Source organism: Galeopterus variegatus, unplaced genomic scaffold (genome assembly GCF_000696425.1).
Source record: "Galeopterus variegatus unplaced genomic scaffold, G_variegatus-3.0.2 Scaffold445, whole genome shotgun sequence".
Lineage (NCBI taxonomy): Eukaryota > Metazoa > Chordata > Mammalia > Dermoptera > Cynocephalidae > Galeopterus > Galeopterus variegatus.
In genome coordinates, this window is record NW_007726556.1 from 315,657 (window position 1) to 342,163 (window position 26,507).

At 41.3% G+C, this 26,507-nt stretch overlaps 1 protein-coding gene across 2 annotated transcripts in view; it reads right to left on the minus strand.

The window, feature by feature from the left end:
- Nucleotides 1-3,503: 3,503 nt before the first annotated feature.
- KIF1B (kinesin family member 1B) overlaps nucleotides 3,504-26,507 on the minus strand; it is a 123,566-nt gene continuing 100,562 nt past the window's right edge. For both annotated transcript variants that reach the window (XM_008568817.1, XM_008568818.1), the window contains exons 36-48: nucleotides 26,101-26,185; nucleotides 23,766-23,871; nucleotides 15,714-15,828; nucleotides 14,473-14,606; nucleotides 13,449-13,510; nucleotides 11,615-11,760; nucleotides 11,193-11,432; nucleotides 9,873-9,944; nucleotides 8,402-8,523; nucleotides 6,741-6,890; nucleotides 6,176-6,368; nucleotides 5,847-5,965; nucleotides 3,504-5,216 (exon numbers count right to left, since the gene is read on the minus strand). In XM_008568817.1, coding sequence (XP_008567039.1) covers nucleotides 5,174-5,216; nucleotides 5,847-5,965; nucleotides 6,176-6,368; nucleotides 6,741-6,890; nucleotides 8,402-8,523; nucleotides 9,873-9,944; nucleotides 11,193-11,432; nucleotides 11,615-11,760; nucleotides 13,449-13,510; nucleotides 14,473-14,606; nucleotides 15,714-15,828; nucleotides 23,766-23,871; nucleotides 26,101-26,185 — 1,587 coding nt within the window. In that variant the 3' untranslated portion in view covers nucleotides 3,504-5,173. The remainder of the gene's footprint in view (nucleotides 5,217-5,846; nucleotides 5,966-6,175; nucleotides 6,369-6,740; nucleotides 6,891-8,401; nucleotides 8,524-9,872; nucleotides 9,945-11,192; nucleotides 11,433-11,614; nucleotides 11,761-13,448; nucleotides 13,511-14,472; nucleotides 14,607-15,713; nucleotides 15,829-23,765; nucleotides 23,872-26,100; nucleotides 26,186-26,507) is intronic.

The window sequence follows — 26,507 nt, forward strand, 5'->3', positions numbered from 1 at the left end:
TTACCGCCCCGTCCACTCTCTCTCCCGGCCCGGAGCATAGCACCCTATAAATGTACGCGCAGTCCTTGAATAAAGCGGAACTTCTCTGGTGAACCGTCAGACCGGGTCTCGCTGCCTTTCTTTCAGGAATATCAGAAAGGAACTTGTAGGTTGTGGCATCATGACTTTTGTCTTTGAGACGCATTATCTTTGCAAGTGAAGAAAAGAAATCTTTGTGTAATTACCCTTTAAAAGATGCAAGAATAATGCACAACAAGAGCCTTCTGATGCACTGGTTGTACCTTTATTATTTTTACCTCGTTCACTAATAGTTCCGTGATGCAAGGTTACCATACACAGTTAGATAATGTCTGCATTGCACATCTATGGCTATACAGCAAAAGAATCAGAATTAGTACAAATACGAGAACTATATTTACATTCTGTATACTCAAGCTCCAAACATCAGATTATATTTACAAAATAGAACATGAAAATGAAAATTCAAAATTAATAATGTACATTGTTGCTAATGTGCTCAACTCCTTCACTGGGGAGAGATCAGTTTGCAAAGTCTTGGTTCAAAAAGGCCACTTATGCTTCATGGGTTTTGTTGTAGTGTGTGAGGATGGTGACAAGAGACTTGAAATCTCAACAGACAAGTACTTTAGAGCCACAAATCTAAGACGATGCCTTAAACACGAGAGGCTGATGGATTCCTCAGGCGAACTGATGCCAGGATATGCAGCATAAAAAAAAATCAACCCAAAGACATGAAAAAAAAAACACGCAACAGCCAGGGTTTGGCAAGAGACCAGCCTCAGCTCAGACTTTCCATGTGAACAGAGCTGTTTGGCTGTGGATTTTTAACATGAAGTTTGTATCAACTCTAATTTCTTCCTTTAAATGACTGGAGGCTTTCTTGAGATTTTATGGGACTCGAATACTAATTTAATAAATGGCCTTTTGAACAACTGCAAATAATCTCTCAGCTGATATTTCAATTTGCTACAGAAGCATAACTTAATACATTCCTGCTACATACAGTCAGGGTCTGGCCCACACACATGAGTGAACTGTTGGCCGTGGGGGACAGCTGTAGTGCACACAAGTTAGAGTTCTAGTTTAAACACATTCAGCAAACCTTCTGAGAGCAGCAGCAGAATTAGTCTTTTCTCTTTAAGGAGCAGGTTAACCATCACATTTTAAAAAGGGAACCAAAAGAAAAACTGAAGGTCCCAAGTCAAACAAACAACCCCTGACACTGTCCAGGAGAACCCGAGTGGAACTCAGCACAAGGGAAAGGCAGAAAGAGTAGCAACAGGAGCTACATGCTAGAGAATCCTTTCTCTTCCAGTCCAATGTGCAGTTAATGACAGCTGTATAAATAAACATACACCTTACAAAATTATATATCCCTGTAAATTAGACAACAAGCAGTGGCAATGAAGTTTTTGCTTTGAAATCTATGCCGTCTTGTTTTTAGATCCCAAAAGACCCTTCACAATGACTTTATTCTTTAACCTTCAGCAAGCTGAAAAATTCATTGAAGATATGAGTAGCTGTATAAGTTCTAAATAGCTGAAGGGAAAAAAACCTATCAAATAATAGTGGTTTCTTAGCTGGGAAAATTCACCTTCCCTCACCTTCCCCACCTTCTAACAAAGAGTCGGAGGGAAGGTGTCTGCTGCCAGAGCAGCCCATGCCTGTGCTCCTGACTGTGCAGGGGCTGGCCAGCCTCGCACAGCCCCAGCCTAAGAGCTGACTGACTCCCAGGCAGGTGCAGAGAGACAGGGAGGGTCCGAGCACTGGTTTGGAGTTGGTTGTGAAGTTTGCTGTGGCAGAAAAAAAGAGGGTGGGGGAGTGAGGGGAGGAGAAGATAATCTTCTTAAAAGTTATAACTGTCATTCATTTCTTTTTAATCGGCGTAAGAGTTTTCTTTTGTGCCTTTTTTTACTCATTTAACAAGTGCTTTAAGAAAAAAACAAAACAAAACAAAAAAACACCCTAAAAGGTGGTTTCTTTAAGGGTCAGGTTTCTCACGTTTTCTGCCATTATAGCTATAGCTAAAGCCTCATAAATAGTTTTTGCCATAAATCCTCTCTCAGAATTTCAAAGTACAGACAGCCCTGTCAGAAAGGGAATATCAATCCTGAAACTGTTTCAACTCCAGTCTGAAGATGGGCCCCTAGAGAAAGAGGGGTCAACAGGTGTTCTCTGGGCCATCAGTCCCAGCAGAAGCTCCTCAGATGGTGGGAGCAGCATGCCCAAGTCCCTGACAGGACACAACCATCCTGCTTCCTCTGGCTTCCTAATGGGGCCTTTTTATCTGGACATGTTATGAACGACAGTCCAGTTTGGCTTGTTCTAATGTCTGGCACTTCCAAAGCAAAGACTTTCCAAACCAGTTTTGTTTGAGTTAGAATAAAAACAAAAGTCATTTCAGTGTATTACATAATTTCACTCTCACTCAGGCTTCCCACCTCCCCTGTCACAGGCATGGATCCTTCTGTCACACTTTAGAACAGCAGCAACATCAGTGATTTAATTTTTAAAATGACCTTCAAATTTCATCTTCATTTCCCTGAAATTAGAAATTCCAGTCCAGGAAGCTGTCTCTAAGCACCGACAGGTCCTGCTGGATTTGAGTGTACACCAGAAGGGCATACTGTGTCCATTAGACAATGAAGAAACGTCTAACTATATTAGAAACCCCACATACTGCTTAGAAAACATTACAGTTTAGTGACCTATGCTTTCAGGAGAAGAAGAAAGTTAAAAAGAATCCACTATAGGGTTTTTATTGATCACTTTTCAGATAAGGACATAGTCTGTATTTTCTACCCTTTCTTTTATTAAGCTATCTGTGATTCACTCATCCTCCTCTTTGCAAGGCAATTATAATGAGCGAAGCTGGGAGATCTGTTCTTCAGATGTGAGCCAAACCAGGAAGCCATTAAAAAGGGTCTGGGAGCAATAAAAATAAAGCTGGAGGCACAACACTACCTGATTTTAAACTATACTACAAAGCTATAATAACCAAAACAGCATGGCACTGGCATAAAAACAAACACAGGGATCAATGGAATAGAATAAAGAATCCAGAAATCAACCCATACACCTACAGCCATCTGATCTTTGACCAAGGCATGAAGTCTACACATTGTGGAAGAGACTGCCTCTTCAGAAAATGGTGCTGGGTGGGGCCGGCCCAGTGGCGCACTGGATAGTGCGCCGCTTGGGAAGCGCGGTGGCGCTCCCGTCCGAGGGTTCGGATCCCATATGCAGACCGGTTCCCGCTCACTGGCTGAGCGAGGCGCGGGAGCAACGCCGAGGCTTGCGATCCCGTTGCCGGTCCCCGGTCCGGTACGGGGGCAACACTGAGGGTTGCGATCCGTTGCCGGACACGGAAAAAAAGACAAAAGACAAAAAAAAAAAAAAGGGTCTGGGTGAAACGTCTCCCTAGCAACTATTCTGCAGAGCTGTGTGAATCTGACCTTTGCTATGTGGAGTGGAAAGTAATCCAGCTGCCCATCACCTAAGAGTCAGCAACCTCAAGGCCAAGAAGCTTCAGTCCTCACAAAGTGGGGGCGAACAGATACTTTCCTGAATGCCTGAGCAACGGTGAAACAGAGAGGTTTGAGCAAGAAAAGTAAAGGATAGTATAAAACAACCCCAAGTCAACTGGCAAAGCAATTGAAGTAACCTGGATACTTTCTTTTCCCCAGTGTCATTCCTGTAAAATTTACTAGCAGCTGAAAGAAAGAGTTATCTTCTATGATGGTCTCTGGAAGCTAGATAACCCTAGTCTGTCAGAAAAGAGACTCAGTCAGCAGTGAGCTTCCTCCTTCCTCCTTGGGCAATATTTCCACACCAGACAGAGAGGAGACAGTAGCAAAGGAGGACAGACAAGGCAGGATCCCAGCAACAAACCACTGGGGCCAGGGCTCAGGTGGATGTCCTTCTTTGCCCCCAAGTGTCTTTTGTTTTGTTTGGAGTGGTGTTAGAGGGTTGGTTTTAATCCTGGGACTCAGAGAGCAAAGGTTGCCATGTCTGCTTATTTATTAGTATGGGGAAACAAGCATCATTGAAAATGACCACTGGATTGAGAGGAAGACCTCCAAGTTTATACTTGAAATCTACATTTCTTTGATCAAAGGAAGCCACAATAATCACAAGGTCACTAATCAGTATTATCATAATTATAATGACCACAATAACCATCAGGTTTATCAACAGAAAGTAAAACACTCCCCCCTTGTGGGATACTTGTGTATGACATCACACTAATTCCAAACCATACCACCATCATCACTAATGCTAGGAACAGAATTGAAAGACACCTAGAGAAGAACCTCCCTCCCAACAGGGAAAAACAGTTCACAGGAATCCTGCTGTGAGGAACCATAAGCATCCTACTGACTGTTGCCTTCACGGCCCACTGCCAAATGCTGTGATCCTCTGAAATCCAGTGGCAATATCTTTGGCTCTTCCCTTCTTAAAGGGTCATTGGCAGCCACCATCCCAGGCCTACTGAAAACTCCTCTTTCTCTCTCTTCCACTAAATGAAAATTCCATAACTGTGCTCTAAATAAGCCCTGGTTTTGACTCACAGAATATAACTGTCCCATTTCTAAGCTCACCACAATCTTTGCAGAGATTAGCCACTGCAAATAGAGACAGAAGAGAAAAAAAGGTAAGTTCTTTACTCTTACATTCTAAAGAGTCTAGATGTCTCTTCCCTTAGTCTCTAAGCCACCCAAGAAAAATTAAAGTGATAGCACAAACAGAAAAGAAAAAAAAAGTATGATGTCTTGAAAAACGGAAAAAGGTATCCAAAGACAGCAGTACAGACATCAGCAGTGGTCATAATGGGGACCTATCACACAAAAGGAAGCCAAAATACACCAAAAAATAATTTGGAGATTCACTAGATCCCTTCAGGATTTGGGGGGGATATCTTTTTTTCTTTTGGTCAGCCACATGCTACTAACAAGATTCTCAGCATGGAAAAAAAGAAGAGTACAGAGCAATGGAGATGGGGAACAGGAGAGCTAGAAAAGGTGCTGGATGAGGAGGGAGAAGTAGATAAGCCACAGGATTACATACAAGAGTAACCATCAAGAATCACAAAGAGAAATGAGAGGTAACACTTTATCTCTCGAAGGCGAGTGAGGGTGCTCAGCAGAGTCACTTAGTATTTCAGTTGGCTCGGGCATCTGCGGGAGAGTTTTGACCTGTGGGGACAGATGGGGGGGGGGGCAGGATTAGAAAACTGGATTCTTCTCACACGTCTTTTTCCTCTGTGGTCCTCTCCTTGAAGTTCTTCCTATTTGGCACCACAGGCCCAAGGCTCTAGGCTCTCTAAACAAATGGCTAGCCTGCAGTCTTCCCCACTCTGGGGACTCAAGCCCCCCACAGGATCTGAGGCTGAATCACAGGGCTGAATGTTGGAAGACTGTTAAGATTCTCACAATCTTCCCTTTACTCCATCCCCTAGACCCCATCTGCAGACCTCTTGAGAACAAAAAGTTGGGCTGGCTGGTTAGCTCACTCGGGAGAGTATGGTGCAGTAACACCAAGGTCAAGGGTTTGGATACCCTTACTAGCCAGCCGCCAAAAAAGAGAAAAAGTCAAAGAAGGAGATTATTCAGTGCAAATGCAACCAGAGTCTCCTTAGAGGTTCATGACACAAGATGACCTCTTATGAGAAGCAGAGGCCACATTACCACCCTATGACCACATTTACACTTGTCTCCTTCTTCTCCTTTAAACCTATTTAGAACAATACCTCCTTTCCTATTTATGCTGATATCCCTGGGGCCAAAAGCCAGGGAAATAAAGGAAACACAAGAACAGCTTCTTACCGTATTGTGCCAGCGAGGAGTGGGTTAAAGGCATATAACCAGTCATTCATGTCTTTGTCATTGAGAGCCTGCAAAAGAACCCCACGGTGCTTTGTGCATACAGCAAAGGTGTTAGGTGTCTGGAAGAAACACAGGTAGAGAGAAAGTTACTAAGGAGACTGAGCAATGGGGACCACCTTGCCATATTTACAGTGCACACAGTACTTCACACTGAAAATTCAAGGAGACCAGATACAGAAGAGAGATTCGAGGCCACACTACAGAGAGTTTGGAACTTGAAAGGGAAGGGCATGTGTGGCAACGAAAAGACAAAACCGGGCAGGACTTACCTTCACCATGGCCTGCTGGTCCTCACTGTACTCCACTTGTGCTGTGGACAGGTTAATGATTCCACGTTCCACTGGGTCTTTGTCACTGTTATAGATAAAAACATAAGGGCGACGAACCACGACAAAATGTTTAGCCCAATTGCTGGCAAGTGGCTCCTTGAAATGCAGGTATCCTTTCTTAGAGACCACTGAGCTAAAAAAGACAGCACAAAAGAGAAATTAGTTTCTCAGAAAAAGAAAATAATCATGAGCTGAGGACTATCAAAATATGTCTCATCTACGCCGAGTCCCCATATTCAACAAAACATGCTAATGATCTATTTGGCCTAGAATCTTATCTGTAAAAGTAATAGAGTTAAAAGGCAAAAAGTGCCACAACAACCTGCTATGCCAGGTGGGGATGTATTCTGAGATACAATTGGAGCACAAAACCGGCCCAGTTCTTTCACCCCAGATTCAATTTGCCTCAGACCATAATACAGACCTCATATAGAAGAGCTGGAAGCAAATTCTTCTTGCCAATTTGTCTTTTATATCTGGCATCCCTGGTCAATAAAGTACTCACCCTGGTCTAATTTCTTCAATATCTGGAACAAGATTGAGAAATTCATTTTTTCCTGCTCGGGCCAAATAGGGTGTTTCCACAGCAGGGACAATCTGAAATTGTTCAAATTCTGGGCAGGGACTAGAGGCCCGGGAATTGGCTTCTGGTGTCCTTTAAAAAAGAGAGGTTAGGAAGAAAAGGGTAACAAGAGTTTCAGTTAAGGTCAAGGCATATTGCATACAACCACCTCACCAGGAGGAACACAATGCCTCTCCCTGAACACCAGTTGCCAACATCATTTTCAGAGAGCTCAGCTGAGGAGACAAGCTAGTGTCAAAAAGTTAACTCTGGGGCAGAGCCCGTGGCGCACTTGGGAGAGTGCGACGCTGGGAGCGCAGCAGCGCTCCTGCCGCGGGTTCAGATCCTATATAGGATGACCGGTGCAGCGCTCACTGGCTGAGTGCGCTGCGGCCGGTCTCAAAAAGGACAAAAAAAAAAAAAAGTTAACTCTGGATTCAACTGGTGTCATCTTTCAAAAGCTACAAAAAGAAACTGATCACTGATGACCACCAAGTCACACTGTCTCTTCCTATTCTAAAGCTCTGTAAACACAACTGTCTGGAATATGAATACTATTCCTTTATATGTTTCTTTTTAGTCCTGTAGCCACACCTAGGGCAGTAGTTCTCAAAGTATGGCCCCCAACCAGCAGCATCAGATTCATCTGGGAAAGTGTTAGAAATTCAAATTCTTAGACTCCAACCTAGACCTACAGAATCAGTATCTCTGGGTGGGGTTCAGCCACCTGTTCCTTAACTAACCTGCCAAGGGATGCTGATGTACACTAAAGTCGGAGACCCACAGACTCAGAGAATGGCAGAGAAATAAATAAATGGGAAGAACCTGGGTTTGTGAATGGCCATGAGGAGCAAAGCTACACCACAAATCTGGACCAGTCCTCAGGACTATTCAGTAAGAAATAAATTGTTATGCTTTTTATTGTTAGGTATCTTTGTAGAGCAGCTTAGCCTAATTAATTGTACCTCACTGACTCTAAAAAGCCCATTTTTTCATACTTGACTATTTCTTAAATTGGGATGCATCTTATAATTGATGACATGTTGAATTTAGCTGACAGTGCTTTTTCTTTCTTAGTGGCAAGTAAAATAATCTCTTACAGTTGATGGCATCCTAAATTTAATAAAATTACCTGATTGTGTTATTTTCTCCAGCTACCTTCAACTGTGTCAGTGTTGGTACAGTAGATAGGTGATAAATAACCAGGTGGGTTTTTTTTAAATTTAAATTTTATTTCATTTTGAGCATTTACTCAAAGCAGAAGGTTTTGTTTGTTTGTTTTTAAACTATTCTAATGTAGTCTCTAAATATGAGTACAACCAAGTGACTTTAGACAAGTGAGCATAATGAATGGAGAAGGGAAAGAATTTGAGGATACATCACAGAGAAGTGATTTTGATAATAAATCATAAAATCTAGGCTAAATTTCCTTGTTTTTCTTACTTATATACTTTGTGGTGGCATCAAAATAAGTTTTCCAAAGTAGTTTCTAAATATTTTCCCCAAGACGGGGCTTCCTATGTCTGATATGATTGGGGAAATATGTAGGGGTAGAAATAGAACCAAATGAGCAGAAAGAGATTAAGAAGAACAGTGATACTTACTTCTGATCCAAAGAGTTGCTCCTAGAGTCTACCAGAGAGGGGCAAGTGGAGGAGGGAGTGAGCGTAGCACTACTGAAACTGGACTCAGAGGGATCCCGTCCAATTGGAGAGATATCAGACAACTGGAAGAAAACGGATATAGTAAGTAAGATTCAGCTGGAAAAAAAGCTGCCTCTATAATAGGAAGCTTTCACAATCAGTGTTTCACTTTCATAAATATTCTGCTTCAGAAGGTTATTCAAGAAAACAAGCCAAGGGCCAATTACTCTGTTGGTTAGAGAGCACTGTCATAACACCAAGGTCAAGGGTTCAGATTTCCATACCAGCCAGCTGCCAAAAAAAACCAAAAAACACAAAACCAAAAAGAAGAAGAAAAAAAGCCAATATATACAATATTATTTGTCAATAAATAAATAAATTAATTAAATACAAATTAAAAAAGAAAGAAAGAATACAAGCCTACAAATATTTTAAAGCCTGAGTGCCACATTAGGAATCAGGACATTTACAAAAAGAGGCAAAGCTGGCTTTTCATATTGCTTTTTTATTGGCAGCTGGCCAGTTAGGGAATCCAAACCCTTGACCTTGATGTTGGCTTTTAATATTGCTACTGCCCTCCTGTATTATTATTTTCTCCCTCTTGCATTAACAGAATAATCTTATGTATATGTGCCAAGCACCAACCATGTGCCAGGCATTGTTCTTATAATACAGCAGAGACACTGCCCTTTTGGAACTTATATTTTAGTGGAGAAGAAAGACAATAAACTACTCAACAAACACTAAAAAGTGTCAGTAGTAGTAATAACTACAGCAAAAAAAGAAAAAAGAAAAAAAAGCAGGGGATGGGTAGAAAGTTCTGTCAGCTTTCTATCAGATGGTTAAGGAAGTCCACTGCAAGGAGGCAATATTTGAGCAGAAAAATAAAAGAGAGAAGGGAGCCAATGATGAGAATATCCGGAAGAAGCCTATTCCAGGCAAAAGAACAGTTAAGTGTGCAAAGACCCCAAGGCAGGAATAAACTGGGAGTGTTTAAGAAACAGCAAAAAAAGGTCAAGCTGACTAGAATAGTCAATGAACAGAAGTTCTCTGAAGTGTTCACCTCACTGTGTTGAAGGCAAAAAAACTTTATGCCATCAAGACTGTAGGACTTCCTTGTGCCTTGTCATACAACACCATAACATCTCCCTACAGAATATTCTTCTCTAAGGGATTTAGGGAAAAGCCAAAATGTTTCCCAACTGATAATCTCTCTAAGAGACACAGAGGAATACTTTTATCTTCAGAAGTCAGTGTTATGACTCTGAAAAATCAGAATAAATACCAGAGATATCATAAATCTTCAAATACAATGCTATGCCCATCTCAAGCCACCTAAAAGCAGCATAACCTGGGGACAGCAAATCTGGGCCACTGTGGAGAAATCAGTCACCAACATGCTGGCTAAAAATCATGGCTTCAATGTGCTCACCTTACAGTCACTGATGCTGTTGTGCACCTGGTTGAATTCTCGGTTGAAAGTGTGGGTGAGAAGTTGCAGGCACTAGAGAAGAGAAACAGCAGTGTAAGAAGCCCTGGATGTAAGGTAGGAGGGAAAATAACATGCCTAAACCCACAATGGAGCTCAGATGGTGCCTAAACAGCTCTAGAAATTAAGTATATAGCAAGGTAAGTTTAGTATATGTTTTAATAAAGATGATAAAATAGTGGATTAAAAAAGTCATTCTCAAGACTACAAAAGGGAATTACTGCAAACACCATAGGTTAGAAGTGCTTAAGAATGCAAAAGCATCGCTTTAATTCTCAAGTCACTCTGGTCCTAAAAGGCATGCAGACTTCTGGATAGACGTATTTTCCCAAATAAACTAGAAGACTATTTCATTATTAAAACAAAACAAATGCAAAACCTCTCTCATTTTTATATTTCCTTTTCAGTCAGTTGCCCAGAATCTATACACCTGGGAGTCATCCTCAACAACCCCTCGTCTTACCCCACCATATCCAGTCAGATTCCCCCTCCTCTTCACCCCATATACTTCTGCCTTCATTAAAACACCTTTATCATTCCTCATCAGATTACTATAATAAAGAGTTCTCCCTTTCTCAGTCTATCTTCCACCACAAATTCATCCTCTTTATTGCCAACAAAGATATCTTTCTAAGACACAAATACCTGTTTAAATATTCCTGCATCACTATCAGGATCTACTCTACACTCTTTAGTGTAGCACACACGACCCTCCACTCCATCCCCTCTCTCTCCCCCACATGAATTCCCTAAGGCTGACGGTGTAGGACACCACTGGCTCCCTCCTGTGCCTCCTTCCAAGGCCTGTTTAACAAGTCGCCTTCTACAGAGACCTCTCCTCTCATTCACAAAGCATTGGAGACACATACCTCTATAATATGCTTGTCACCCGTTAGTCTGAAAGCTTGTAAACGGTAGGAATTGAGTTTTCTTTCTTTTTTTTTTTTCCTTTTTGTCTTTTTTACTGACTGGTAACGAGATCGCAACCCTCGGTGTTACACCCGCACCGCGCTCAGCCAGTGAGCGGGAACCGGTCTCCACATGGGATCCAAACCCTCAGCGGGAGCGCCGCCGCACTCCCAAGTGGCGCACTTTCCAGTGCGCCACCAGGCCGGCCCGAGTTTTATTTCTATTTTCACAGTGTCAGCACAGGCCTTGAAACAGAGGCCCTCAAAACAAGGTGTTGAAAATGAGTAAACTGAGAGACCAGCTCACAAAGCCTCATGGTGAGACAATGCCCAGCAAAGCGGAAGAGAGTCACACCTTGGTCGCCAGCTCTTTCTCCCGATCTACCAGGCTTTCGATGTCTGCTGAGTCATAGCCACTGCTCTCACTGGGTGTGATGGCACTTTCAAAGGTGGTGGTTGAGATCTGAGATGAGATGCTGGTGGAGGTGCTGAGGGTCCCACTACTGAGGCTGGGGGACAACGAGTCACTCAGGGATTTGGGGATGCTGTCACCAAGTCTCTCACGTAGCAGCAGAAAGTGGCGGGTTTTCTCCACCTAAGAAGATCAACACTACTGCCTCAGCAAACACAAAGCTCATTAAGATGTTATTAACTATGCCTCCATTATGATAAAAAACTGAGAAGGCATGATCATATAGAGAAGGTGGGTGTAAGACTGATACTTTGAGAACCCTGCCCAAGAATTCTTGCATTTGAGAATCTCCTGCCCTTGGATACCTCATGCAGGAGCTCCAGCTTCTCCAACTCCCACTGGTGCTCAAGAATGAGGCTGTCTCCACGGGGCCGCCAGCCTGCTAAGTTCTCTTCTCCCCGCACATATGCCACTGATGTATCCAAGACTTTTCTTCTCCTTCTCTGCATTCCTAAGACAAGAAGAAATAATTTTTTTTTTTTTTCAGAGAAAAAATTCAATTCCAATTTTTGGTTAAAGTGAATCAGTAAAACTTATATATGGCAAACTAAGACAGTTTGGTCTCAAGATAATTGGGATTTAGTTTTTCAATAAAAATTCACACCTTTTCCCCAAAGAAACTCTCTGAGCTTCTTTTAAAAGAGAGTTTTACATTCTTTGATAATTAGGAAGACTACAATGCAATTTGGGAAAATGGTAAAGTTATTTTAAGTGAAAGTATAGAGAGATTAAATAGTCTATATACTGACTCCAAATACATAAAAATACACCCATATAGGGGCCGGCCCAGTGGCGCACTGGATAAGTGTGCCACTTGGGAAGCGCGGCGGCGCTCCCGCCCGAGGGTTCGGATCCCACATACAGACCGGTTCCCGCTCACTGGCTGAGCGAGGCGCGGGGGCAGCGCCGAGGGTTGCAATCCCGTTGCCGGTCCCCGGTCCGGTGCGGGGGCAACACTGAGGGTTGCGATCCGTTGCCGGACACGGAAAAAGACAAAAGACAAAAAAAAAAAAAAAAAATACACCCATATAAAAAAAAAAAGCGAAAAATTCACACACACACACACACACACAAAAAAACCGGGGCGGCGGAGGGAGAAGATATAACAACTACAATTACTTGAAGTTGATACGACAAGCAAACAGAAAGGACATTGTTGGGTGGGAGGGAGGAGAGGGAGGAGGGAGGGAGGTTTTGGTAAGGGGCCACAAAAATCAACCACAATGTATATTGACAAAATAAAATTTAAAAATAAATAAATAAAATAAAATAAAAATTAAAAAAAGTGAGAAGGTACTATACACACACACACACATCAGTAGTTCAGTGGCCAGTAGATGACAGATGGCTTTAGCCTCCATCATTTCCCATTTACTTTTTAAAAATGTTATACTGGTTTTTTATATATGAAATACATGAATTTACGTTAATTTTTAAAATTCCTCAAGGAACTATCTGGACAGTATAATTAGCTGCTATTGGGACTTGGGCACATACTCAAAGTTATCTTTATTTATCTAAATCTCACCTATGGGCCCTGACTTCTTTTCCATATATGTTCCCTAAAATGACTCTAACTCACATTAATTAAATGCTTCTAAAAAACTCTGACTTTTGTTCATGTTCCTGTTTACGAACATAGAAATTAAGTGCTGCTTAAGTCCACCCGGCTAGAGAAACAACAGCAGTCTAAAAAGACATTGGAAAGGACGTAGAACAAATGTGACCTAATAATTTGTCTTTCTAGGGCAGGAAATTCAAATTCTAGTTTGACAGCATCTGTTAAAGTTACACTGCCAAGTTATCTTTGGGTAGGAGGGAAATGGTTATGAAGTTTTCCAAACCAAATTCATTCTAATTCACTCAAATTTTTTACAATATTTCATAGCCTAGCAACATTTTGTTCTTTACAATTTTTATAACCTTACTGCTCATTATAAACCAAACAATGTTGCAACTCAGAAAAAGATAACTCCTACCACCACCACCACACATGGTAAAACACACACGGTTTCTTTTTGTTTGTTTCTAAAAGATTTTATGTCTATCCTACACAGGTAGGCTCTCCAATTTTTTTATGTAATATACTTGAAACATATGCAAAGATAACTATCAACTCCGTGATCCATAAGAGCTCACCTGGACTACCTGTGTCTGCCATTTTGCACAAGCTGAGTTCATAAATTCCAGTGACTCGATTGCTATTTGAAGAAAACAAAAGAAAACAATTGTTTAATTTCTAACAGCACAAAAACAGGAAAATCTCAATTCTCTTTACTTAAAATACTGTCTCCTCTGTAGAGACTGAAACCTATACTCAAATATAATTACGAACATTTCTTATTAGTCACTGTTCTGTTCCTATTCTGAACTTAAGTAGTATATCTTTTCCTAGAAGCAGCCTGTTTTCATCTCATTATTTTAAACACTGCAGCTTCAGTAAGATGGATAAAACAGAATAAACCAGAAAATTCATGATACAAATGGGAAAACTAAAAATCTGCTTTTTCTTACCAAAAGAGAGAAGAGATGCAGGAAAAAAAAAGTCTGACTAGAATGAAATGATAAATTCTGGGGATTATGAGTAGCAAGGGGTACTAAACCTTCTATTCTGTTAGTAATACTTATTTTTTAAGCTGGGTGGTGATGCACAGGTATTCGTCATACTATACTTGATATAATAAATCTACAGGTATTCATTGTACTATTCTTGATATAATAAATCTTTTTTTTCCTTTTCTTTTCTTTTTTTCTTGCGGCTGGCTACTAAGAAAATCTGAACCCTTGACCTTGGTGTTACCAACACCACGCTCTAACCAAGTGAGCTAACTAGCCAGCTCTTTGATACAATAAGTCTTAAAACGGAGAAAATTCCAATAGTAATCTGTTAGAATTAGTAACACTTAAAAGAACGTTTAGTCCCTGCAAAACTGTTTTGCAAGTTTTGCAATATAATACTCCTTCCTTCCTCCATTAACTCATCCGTCCATCAACATTTTATCAAATGCCAGCATGCAAGTCACTGTACTCCAGGTATCCGTCACCAAAATGGTTTATAAATTGTAAACTAACCGTGAAACAGCAAGCCAGGAATACTTAAGGACTGCTAATTCTGTTGTACTGTACAAACAAACTGGAAGCTAAACTTGTCTCAAAAACTTACGAGTCTGGTGACTTTGAGTAGCCACTGCCAAAGAGGCTGCGCAGAGAGCGTGGCGGCGAGATCTTGGCATCTCGGGAATAGAAGACCATGCACACATCCTTGGTGATGACAGCTGGCTGGATGCAATGATCCAGCTGAAAATAGACAGGAGTGGATGCTAATGAAATGTAGGCAGAGTATCTGTGATCGGAGTCTGTGCACTAGTGTATTTGGAAAGCTGGTCCCAGATGTGGGGACTTGAGGATTTAAGCTCCACCAATTATTTCAATAGCAACTCAACAAATATGAGCAAGCTTAGGTGGTATTCCTTACAGATGCATTTATTTTTCTTTTTTTTGTTTTTTTTTTTTGTTTGTTTTGACTGGTAAGGGGATCGCAACCCTCAGCATGGTGTGGTCTGCACTACGCTCAGCCAGTGAGTGCACCGGCCATCCCTATAAAGGATCCGAACCTGCGGCCTTGGCGCTACCAGCGCCGCACTCTCCTGAGTGAGCCACGGGGCTAGCCCCAGATGCATTTATTTTTCTGTGAGGTAAATGCTATTACTACCTCTGTTTACTAGATGAGGAAACTGAGGCACAGAGAGCTTGTCCAAGGACATACAGGCAGTAAGTGACAGCACAGGGATTTGAATTCAGATAGGCTGGTGCCAGGGTCTGAGCTGTTAAGCATTACTAGACTGTCCACAGCTACAAAAACAAGAGGTGAAGTTTTCTTAACAGCATACATTCTTTTTTTTTTTTTTCCCTTTTTTTTTGTCTTTTTTTCGTGACCGGCAACGGATCGCAACCCTCAGTGTCGCGCCCGTACCGGACCGGGACCAGCAACGGGATCACAACCCTCGGTGTTGCGCCCGCACCTCGCTCAGCCAGTGAGCGGCCGGTCTGTATGTGGGATCCAAACCCTCGGCGGGAGCGCCGCTGCGCTCCCAAGCGGCGCACTGTAGCAGTGCGCCACCAGGCCGGCCCTTAACAGCATACATTCTTTGAAGAATGATGATTAGGCTACTACTGAAGCTGAAGCTAGAATAAAAGTCATGTGACTTTTTGACTAAATAGAGTCCAGGAACAGAATCTAACATATTCAGAACAGTCAACAAATACAATAAAATAAATAACTTAATGATGCAGAGGAAGAAAGGAGGACAAAACAAACTGAATCTTTGCTAACCATTTCCTATTATAACTTGCCCACTGCTCAGGGCTGACTGTTTGCAGCAACTGAAGTTCTGGTCTCCTCACCTCTAGGTAGGCTGACAAAGTCATGTAGATCTTTTCTCCACAGGGTGTCACACGGTTCAGAAGAAGAGAGTTATGTAGGGAGCTGTCCCATACAGCCTCAAAACGGTAGAAGGTCCTAACATCAGAAAGACAAGAGGGAGTCATCCAAAAGTTGAAGTTACCTTAGTCCAGGTACTGCCACTGTCAGTAATCCTAAAGACTCTTAGACCAACAAACCAACGCTTTCAATTTATCAAAATCTAATAACACAGGGGAGCCCTTATCTAACTAGGAGGAAAAGGGACTCCCATCCTCTTGCCCCCACCCATAATTAAGTAGCACTTACAGTTATGCTACTTTTTTTTTTAACGAGCTTGCCTCTGCCTATAATCATAGAAATAGTGAGATCAATCAAAAGGACTAAGATCAAAAGGATAAGTGAATATGGACAGAAACTGAGAGAAGAAAGACTACTAATCTATCTTGTCAGTCAATAATGAGGGCAAGAAGCAAACAGTAATTTGTAAGCTTCAGTCTTTGTATCACATGAGGTCTCCACATCCTACAACCCGGTTCTGCTGAGCTTCAGAAACGTCACAAATATATCTGGGAGGATTAATGGTGGAAACAGGTAGAAAAATGTAAGTATAGAGACCCTTGTTTTAAATAAAAGATCAAGAGGTTATTCTTAGCTGATGTTTCAGTAAAAGAGAATGATTTTTTAACATCAAAGCCAGCCAACTGCTATGTATTAGCTTTAAAAAAAAAGCCATTTGAAAATCAATCTTACATTTAAATAACAACCAGAAGCTTAATTTAACAGAGACCCGCAAACTGGTTTTGTAAGTTGTTCTAATATTGTTTTTTTTCTCTACTGGTAAAACATCATAGACCCTAATAGACAGTAATTCTTCCAGTTTAAGAAGTCTCATCTGAAATACTGTACTGAGTTCAATAGCAGTGTTACAGATCAACTCCAAATTCAACTCCATGGTTTCCCTTCTCAGATCTACATGACAAGCCTTGTCTACCCCATCACCACTAGCTCTCTGCAGATAGAACACAGCTCACCCAATTCATTTAGAAAGAATATCTGCACATTCTGTTCCCTGCCCAATACCTTCTTCCTTACTCCTTCCCAAACAGAAAACTCACTATTGATGCCTCTTCTAGATTTCCTATGACAAATAGCTAGCATACCCTCTCTTTAAACAGACTCCCATGCTTCCTCCTCCAGAAACTATCAACAGAGAAGAGAATACATTTCTGAAAGTGAACTCCTTGACCACACCTCATCTTCCAAGTACCAGTGTGTGAGATCTGATCAATTCACTTTGTAGCTGCTTCTAGATCTAAGTCTTCTTCAGGTACTTGATACTGTCTTAAATGTCCGGCTTTTAAAGCAGCAAGTGTGGGTCAAGAAATTTTTCTACAAAGACACCAGAGGAATATAGGGGCAACTAACTGTTGGGAGCCTGTAGCCCCACACCCCTTCTTGTCTGACCAGGCCTACGTGACAATCTGCTTGCGCCAGATGGCCATGCTTACGTGGTGTCTGCCTCGAAATCTGTTTATGCCTGGGGCTTTGTGTTCCTGGCTATGCAAGTTTACTCAAGGGTGATCTTTCATCTTCTGCTAAGTTTCTGCTTTACTGTAAAGATTGGGGGCTGCACTGCATCAGGAGTGTCCTGTCTTTGTTTCCTCTCAAGATCTTATCATATTCCTGCATTCCTGACTCCTTACAATATGCCTGCTTTTTCCTATATAAGATGTAACTTTAGAGCCAATAAACGAGACTTGATCAGAATACTGTCTTGTCTCAATTTCTCGCATCTCTTGTTCCATCCCATTCCCACTCCCCCCTCCAGGGTCTGCATTGAATATCCTGCAGGTCGGGACAACTAACAAGACAGGCAAAGCCACCAAGTGACCCAAACAGCAACGGAAATGATGGATGATGGAAGTCTTTCCATGGCTCCTGGGCTCCCTGGGTTCAGCAGAAAACCCTTCATGCTCCGCGAAGCCCTATTTATTTTATTTTTTTTAAAAGATGACCGGTAACAGGATCTTAACCCTTGACTTGGTGTTGTTAGCACCATGCTCAGCCAGTGAGTGAACTGGCCATCCCTATATGGGATCCAAACCCGGGGCCTTGGTATTATCAGCACCGCACTCTCCCGAGTGAGCCACGGGCCGGCCCGAAGCCCTATTTAGATCAAATTTTCATTTTAGGGGCCGGCCCGGTGGCACACTGCTATAGTGCGCCACTTGGGAAGTGTGGTGGCGCTCCCGCCGAGGGTTCGGATCCCACATACAGACCGGCCGCTCACTGGCTGAGCGAGGTGCGGGGGCAACACCGAGGGTTGCGATCCCGTGGCCGGTCCCGGTCCGGTACGGGTGCGACACTGAGGGTTGTGATCCGTTGCCGGTCACGAAAAAAAACAAAAAAAAAGAAAAAAAAATTTTTTTTCATTTTAATTTGGTTTAAGACAAATCCTAATATTGGGTGATGATATCCACTACTTCAGCAGAAGCCACCTGAGAACACTTATCATCCTGAGAGCTGCTCTTTTATCATGTCCCTGTTTTTGTTAAGGTACCAGGAATGCGGCCTATCTGTCCCATCGCAGGGACTGGATACAACTGTGCTAACGTGAAATAAACCCCTATTAAATAAAAATTATAGGATGCTGTGGTTTTGGACTAAGTTCCTGCACTAGGTCCCAAAAGACCAGACTAAAAATCAAAACGGAGTCACCCCTGCTAAGTTCCATGTCACTTAGGCTGTGGTCTGACCTTTAGGTGGGAGAGATAACAGCCAAGTTTAAATCTTAAGTAGGTATGATAATGAAGTTCCCTCTGCTTTAATCCTTATACAAACGATATAGCCTTAAGTAATCTGATATTAACTAATCAGTTATTTTCCTATAGTTCTGACTTCCTGTTCCCACCATACAAGAAAAGTAACTTTGAAATGACCAATCCATTCTTTCATTACTTCTACTTTCATCAGCCCTTTTTCTCTCTATAAAACCATTCTCCTCTTGCTTGGCTCACTGGAACACTTATTCTATTCTATGGAATAACTTGTTGCCCAATTCTAGAAGTGCAATAAAGCCAATTGAGATCTTCAATTAAATTTGTTGTAATTTTGTTTTTTGACACCCCCTTTCTTAGAGTGAGAGAATTTATGATGTTGGTGATATGTGACAGAAATTCCTACCACATCTGCCTGTGATTAGTGATTCACTAAATTCCAAACCATAGGTTAGCACCTCCCAGAGTAACTACTGAGGTGACTTTTTCAACTGAGGCAAATGTTTTCAATTTGTATAAGAAGGCCTCTTCACATTTCTGTTTTCACGTTAGGTTTTCACTTAATCTAAAGAGAAAATTTCACTGGCAGAAACCTGACTAACATAAAGGAAATTTTGACTCCACTAAAATCTTCTTGTACTAGGAAAAAAAAAGTTTTTTCTTTTTTTTTGCTTTAAAGTTGCTGCAACACGTTCTTTTGTAATAACCACCACAGGTGGCAATTCTTGAGAGATGGTTGTAAGAAATACAACCAAGAATGCTGAAAAATGGCAGTTAAAGCAAGCTGGCAAGAGAAATTAGGGTTAGAAATAGGGCTGACTACTGAGACATGTTTTCCTGTACAGCTCTTGAGATGGTTAGAAAATGATCCCATATGGATTTCTCAAGATGTTCCAAACAACAGCAGCACAAGAGAAGAAATAGGTTTCAGGGTGACTGCTTTGAAGAATTTATTTCCTTGAATTTATTAATTATGAACAATTTGAAAACCAAGTTCTTATGTTATGGTCACACCTGATGGACTCTCTTGAGTTCATTAGGAGAACATCTGAAATATGAACAGAATGGAGTCCAGATTAAGATATAAACTCATTAAACCGATAACATCAGCTAATTTGTATATATGTATATATATTAACATTTTAGGCTATATTGTCATGTATCATGTCTATCAGTTTTCTAAATCAGGTAAAGAGAGAGATGGGAAAAAGCTTTCTTCATCACCGCACCAGGATATTCTTCTATTCCAAAGAAGAAAATAGGTAAGACAAGCAACCTTGATAGGAGAAAGAGGTATGTTTAAAAATAAATAAAATATTTCTCACAGACTCAACTACCCAAATAACCGAATTAGTGTCTATTACTGCACAGCACAAAACAAAAAAGTGAATGGTTCTGTAAGGTTACACAGCAACAAATCTTTCAAGCTTTTTAGAGAGAGAAGACAAAGAGAACAGAAAACAAAGCCCGAGGTTCTGTATGAAATGAGAAGAGAAACATTCTACTTTATAATACAGAAGAGGAAAATTTGGAGGGGCATAAGAATAAAATGGACAAATTTACTGAGAAAATAATTTATGAGAAAATAATTCAGATTTATGAGAAAATAATTCAGAACTCTAGAAATTATTTAAGAAGCTATTTGCAAAACTGTACACACATCAGAAAAACTCAGGGCACAAAGGAGAAGTGTTTTAGGGTATAGGAGAGTGTCTTAGGGTACAGGATAAGGTCTTGCTCTATGCTTGGTACAGCTAAGGTTTACCAGGGGGGAAAAAACACTAAATTAAAATAGCAATCAAAGCAACATAAGACATAAAGTATTCTGGTAAACTAGAATCTTTATGTACAAAAAAGGAAACAGAAAATACCTAGGAATATCCTTATCAAGAAGGAGCCTGCAAAAATATAGAAAAGGCTTTTGTTAGTGCAGAAAAAAAAAGAAAAGCAGAAGAGAAAAAATGTATACAAAAAAGACAAATTTGCTAGTAAGTAAAGTGAATTCAAGTGGACAACAATTAACAGAGAACTCAATGGGGCACAATTTGGCAGCAGGCTTACAGTGACATGGGTCCCTCTCCTAAGACTTTCAATTAAATAAAATGCTGGGCATAGAAGGGAATTTGGAGACCACCGCTATTAATATACCTTTCAGTTATGATTTAGTATTGGGAATAGGAGGAAATTGCCATAGAGTTAAGGGAAAACCAGGTAAATTAGTTAACATAAATTTAGGACTGGGAAGAAGAGGAATAATGATCCTTGTCAATTATACTATCAATACATTAGTAAATCCCTCTGAGATACATACATTATACATCCGAATTGGAGTTCTATAAGTTCAACTTTAAACATTAAACCTTAGACAAATAGTACAAAAGCTCTCAAATTCCATTTAGCAAGGTTACCATATTAAGCTATGTTCTCCATAGCTGTAACATAAATACTGTCCATTTTTCCAACATAAATAGTGTCCATTTTTCACTGAACATCCTAAACTACAGAGATGTCTCATATGACCAGACAATTTGCTCCCAAGAGTTGAGTTCTGTGCTTATCAAGTGAAAGTAGAAAGTAATATCTGGTCTCAAACCTATTTATGCCAGTTGTAATTATTATAATTAGTTAATTTAATTAAATATTAGGCAAATCAATCAACTGTGAAGGCAAAAAGAATTTTTGTTTCTTTTTTTTTTTTTGTCTTTTGTCTTTTTCCGTGTCCGGCAACAGATCGCAACCCTCAGTGTTGCCCCCGTACCGGACCGGGGACCGGCAACGGGATCGCAACCCTCGGTGTCGCCCCCGCGCCTCGCTCAGCCAGTGAGCGGGAACCGGTCTGTATGTGGGATCCGAACTCTCGAGCGGGAGTGCTGCCGCACTTCCCAAGCGGCGCACTTATCCAGTGCGCCACCGGGCCGGCCCAAGAATTTTTGTTTCTGTGAAAACAAAGGTGACTGTTTTTAAAAGATCTGATAATGATGAGTTGTTTATTTTTTATTTTTTTCCTTTTTGTCTTTTTTCGTGTCCGGCAACGGATCGCAACCCTCAGTGTCACGCCCATACCGGACCAGGACCGGCCACGGGATCGCAACCCTCGGTGTTGCTCCCGCCCCTCGCTCAGCCAGTGAGCGGCCGGTCTGTATGTGGGATCCAAACCCTCGGCGGGAGCGCCACCGCGCTTCCCAAGTGGCGCACTACAGCAGTGCGCCACCGGGCCGGCCCCAATGATGAGTTGTTTAAAGATAGCTGTTAAATTAAGTTTGAGTTAGATAAACATAAAAGCAAGGGGAAAATGATCAAATGTTTAAATGACCAAATGTTAGTGATAGATGATAAAAAGTTTAAAGAATTTTGGACTTAGATTTTTTGCATAGGTTTCTAGTTCTTGTTCACCAAACTGAAAATTATAGAAGATGAATTATGGGTGTGGTTTTATGAGACAAACAATCAGAATTCCAACAAATGGTCATGTAATTAAAGAAAAGGCCTTGGCCCTACAGCAAGAACTTGATAAATTAATGTACATTCGTATAGTTTAAATTAAAACAAAGATGTTTAAAGTGGATTATCTTTCTATTATTCTTGACTTTAGCCAACTTTTTGATTAACTAACTCTAAACTTCTATTATATAAGATAAGCTGCTTCTAACAAAGCCAAATTCATTTTCTACAGCACCTGACCTGCTGCTAGACATAAATCAAAGGACTTTTCAAGGTTACTCTAATGCAGACAAACTTAGCACAACCAAATTTCTACCAAACACCATTTTCCCTGTGTATTTTGATAATTACCATAGGGAAATTTAAGATACAGTTTTCACAGTTGCAAAGAAAATGTGAATGCCAGCTAAGCACTGGCTATAAAATATCTAGCAGAAGAGAGAAAATGGAGTTACTGCTAACTTCAGAGAAATGATATTGTTCATAATTTGGCCTAGGGATGGTCAAAGCACCCCTCTTTATCTCTGCCACCCCTCCCCCTACAGCTCCTCTTATATGCAAAAAAGCAAAGAAAAGTTTGTTTCTTTCTTCTCTTCCATGTAGCAAAAGTATAATACAAGAACACAATGGAAAGAATTAATCCTGGCCCAAACTTTTCATTCTGTTTCTGCCTACTGTCTTATTTTCCCCTTCCCTCTTCTCAACACAGATGCAAGCAAGTTTCTCTAGAGCAAAGAGAAGTGCAGGGAAGTCTTGTAACTTGAAGGCAGCATTTTCAGCCCACATCAGAACACGCAGCTGCTCCTGTTTCCCAGCCGTGATGATATGAAGAGAGGGAATCTTTGAGACAATGACATAATTCCTTTGGGGGTGGGGGGTAGGGGCATAAGAGTCCCCCAGCAGGTTTAGTTCCACTCTACAATGGGAAAGTAAAATGGCTACATACTTTATGCAATGTCTGTAATCACATGATTATAAAAGGGAATTTTAAGAGAAACTTAATTTATCACACCTTTACACATAAATGAAAATGAAAAGCAAATACTGAGAATAATTGAGCCTACACTAGCAGCAGCAAAGCCTAAACATAAGAGGCTTGCCTCAGTATCCCTTGGAGGGCACATTTCCGTGATACTCAGGAGTGAGAAGCCTTTCTCCATAGCAACCAGTTCACAGAAAAACATTTAGTCTTAGCAATATTTACTTATTTAGATGCTAGCCAGTCCAGGGATCGAACCATGGACCTTGGTGTTATCAGCACCACATTCTAACCAACTGAGCTAATCAGCCAGCCGCTAGTCTTAGCAATAATTAGTTTGTATTTTTAAACCCTTGGGTAGCATGCTGAGTTTTCTTTTTCTTTCTTTTTTTTTTTTTGACCAGTAAGGGGATCACAACCCTTGGCTTGGTGTAGTCTGCACCATGCTCAGCCAGTGAGCGCACCGGCCATCCCTATATAGGATCCAAACCCACGGCCTTGGCGTTAACAGCACCGCACTCTCCTGAGTGAGCCACAGGGCCGGCCCTGAGTTTTCTTTTTCTGATTTTTCTTTATTGTGTTGCATCTACTCAAACTCCATATGGGATAGGACATTTCCATCTCTAAGGGTAACTGATCACATACACATGTCTTTGATTGTTTCTTTCTTTCTTTTTGGAGAGCTGGGTGGGCAGGGGAGGAAACAGGGATTTTTGAAGTGAGAAGGGAACTAGTTTCTTCACCTGAACTGGGAGTCATGAACAAATGAGGAATCTAATGGTGTACTGATCAACCCCCACAGGGGCTGACTCATCGCGCTGCTCAGGGTGCCCCACCTGCTGGAGTTGTGGGAAGACTTCAGGTACTTGGCAGAAATAATATTTAGGGAGAGGATGGCATCAACTGCAGCTTCATCCACCTCAGGCTTATTCCTAATCCGGCCTAAAAGAAAGAATAGTGAAACCAGAACATGGACACATTTAAAAGCAAAACATAAATTCATTAAGCCAAAAAGAGACTTTCAAATCTTTGTGGTACTTCAGGTACCAGAAGAGTCATTTGGTTACCTGTAGGGTTCTCCCTTCTTCTCCACAGTCTGTCTTTCCTTTACTTCCCACATTTAATCAATTGTGAAACCTTACTGATTCTTTGTTCATAAAGAGTTTCTCATATTCATCCCAACTTTTATTTCCAATATCACTGCCCTGCTCGCAAAGGCCACCTTCCCCTCCAATCTTGTAAGAGTCATTTAACTGGTCTCCCTGCTTCTCACATTTCCCCTGTTCCGATCCATTTTATACTCATATAAATTTCTTAAGCCACTGAATTTATTATACTGTTCTCTTGTTCAAAATCCTACAACTCTGTTTTCAAATTAACAGTAGGGGATGCAGAATTGCACAGATGTTAAGAGCACCATCTCTGAAGCTGGACTGTTTGTGTTCAAATCTTGGTTCCAATTCTTATTAGCTGTGAGGCTTTGGGCATAATACTCAACCTCTCTGAGCCTCAGTTTCCCTATCTATGAAGTTAGAATAACAATTCTTGGGCCAGCCCGTGGCTCACTCGGGAGAGTGTGGTGCTGATAACACCAAGGCCACGGGTTCGGATCCCATATAGGGATGGCCGGTTTGCTCACTGGGTGAGTATGGTGCTGACAACACCAAGTCAAGGGTTAAGATCCCCTTACCAGTCATCTTTAAAAAAAAAAAAAAAGAATAACAATTCTTCCCTTACCTGATGAGGATTAAATAAACTAATACTTTTAGAACATTCAGAAAAGCAACTGACACATGATAAACACTATATAAGAGTCTGTTAAATAAAATAAATTGTAGGGTTCTTCAGAGAAGCCTTAGCAACCATTGCCTCTATATCCTCCCCCACACTTTCTGGTCAGAAAGCATCTCTTCTGTTTTGTATACTAGTGTTCCATATAAAAGATAATTTTTTTTTTTTTTGTCCTTTTTGAGACCGGCCGCACTGCGCTCAGCCAGTGAGCGCTATGAGCGCACTGGTCATCCCTATATAGGATCCGAACCCGCGGCGGGAGAGCTGCTGCGCTCCCAGCGCCGCACTCTCCCGAGTGCGCCACGGGCTCAGCCCTAAAAAATAATTTTGAAAAAGCTTGAAAACCACTGCCCCAGACAAGGTAGAATATAATCTCCCTTCCAGGAGTTCTTAATCTGGCTCAAAGAACCATAAGTGGTCGGTGGATAGAATTCAGGGGGTCCACTGAGCTTGGATGGGAAAGAAAATCACATCTTTATTTTCATGAACTTTTTCTGAAATTTAGCATTTCATTCAATTTGAAGGAAGGCAATAAACCACAGGAGAATTAGCAGTAACTCTGACTCTGTCCCCAGCAGAAACCACAGATGTTTTCATATCACGCTAATGCAAAATATCTTTCTCATTCATCACCACTTTGAAATTATGGTAATAAGACCAGCTACTAAATCATGTAATTTAATGAATCAATAAAGAAGAGCTTACATTACAGATTTGTTTAATATTTTAACAACTGTATTGCAATATTATTAGTTTCCTTTGTAATCCTTTTTTTTTTTTTTTCCCTTTTTTGTCTTTTTTTGTGACCGGCAATGGATCGCAACCCTCAGTGTCGCGCCCGGACCGGACCGGGACCGGCAACGGGATCACAACCCTCGGTGTTGCTCCCGCACCTCGCTCAGCCAGCGAGCGGCCGGTCTGTATGTGGGATCCGAACCCTCGGCGGGAGCGCCGCCGCGCTTCCCAAGCGGCGCACTGTAGCAGTGCGCCACTGGGCCGGCCCCTGTAATCCTAAGCACTTTACTTTCCATGGTTAAAACATAATTCTGAGGCTTCACTACTGCCGAAGAGGTCCATGGCAACAACAGTTCCAAACCCTTCCCTTAGACTAGCATTCTAAATCTCATACTATTTAGTCAATATGCCCTAATTTCTCCACTCTGGTCATTGCTTTGTAGCCATTTCCATGTTAGATATATTCCTCTCTAACTCAAAATGTCCTAGAAAACAAAAGAGTAGTTTCAAACTCAAGGCTTTTATATATTCTCCACAGTCTGTGTTCTCCAGTACAGTCTTCCCCACATTCTCTGTACTCCAAACAGGATATAATGACTTCTCTAAAAAGCCTGGCTCTGTCCTCAGCTAATGGAATGTACTCACCTACCACCAGTTCACGAACATCTTTCCAGTGAAGCTCACTTCCCTTTTCATGGATAATGGTCACTGTGATCCTTCTTTGGATGCCCTAGATAATGGAGAAGGGCTGCAATTTAGTTGGAGCAATCTATCATTTCCTCTTGTTTGTTGTTTACTGGATTGTATGGTGTGGGAATGGAAAGGAAGGAGAGGTATGGAGAGGGAAAATGCTGTCCACACTGTTATTTTAAATAAAGGGGAACAGGTCAAGGACTGAGGAATAGTTGGGTTCTAATACGGTTTTAAGAACAGACGCCCAGATTGTATGTGCCAGAGTATAGGACCCCCAGCCCCTATGCCCACCTGTCATAAGCATTTTTGAGCACTAACTGAATCTACATTTGATTTACTAAAGGGAGACCTACATTTCA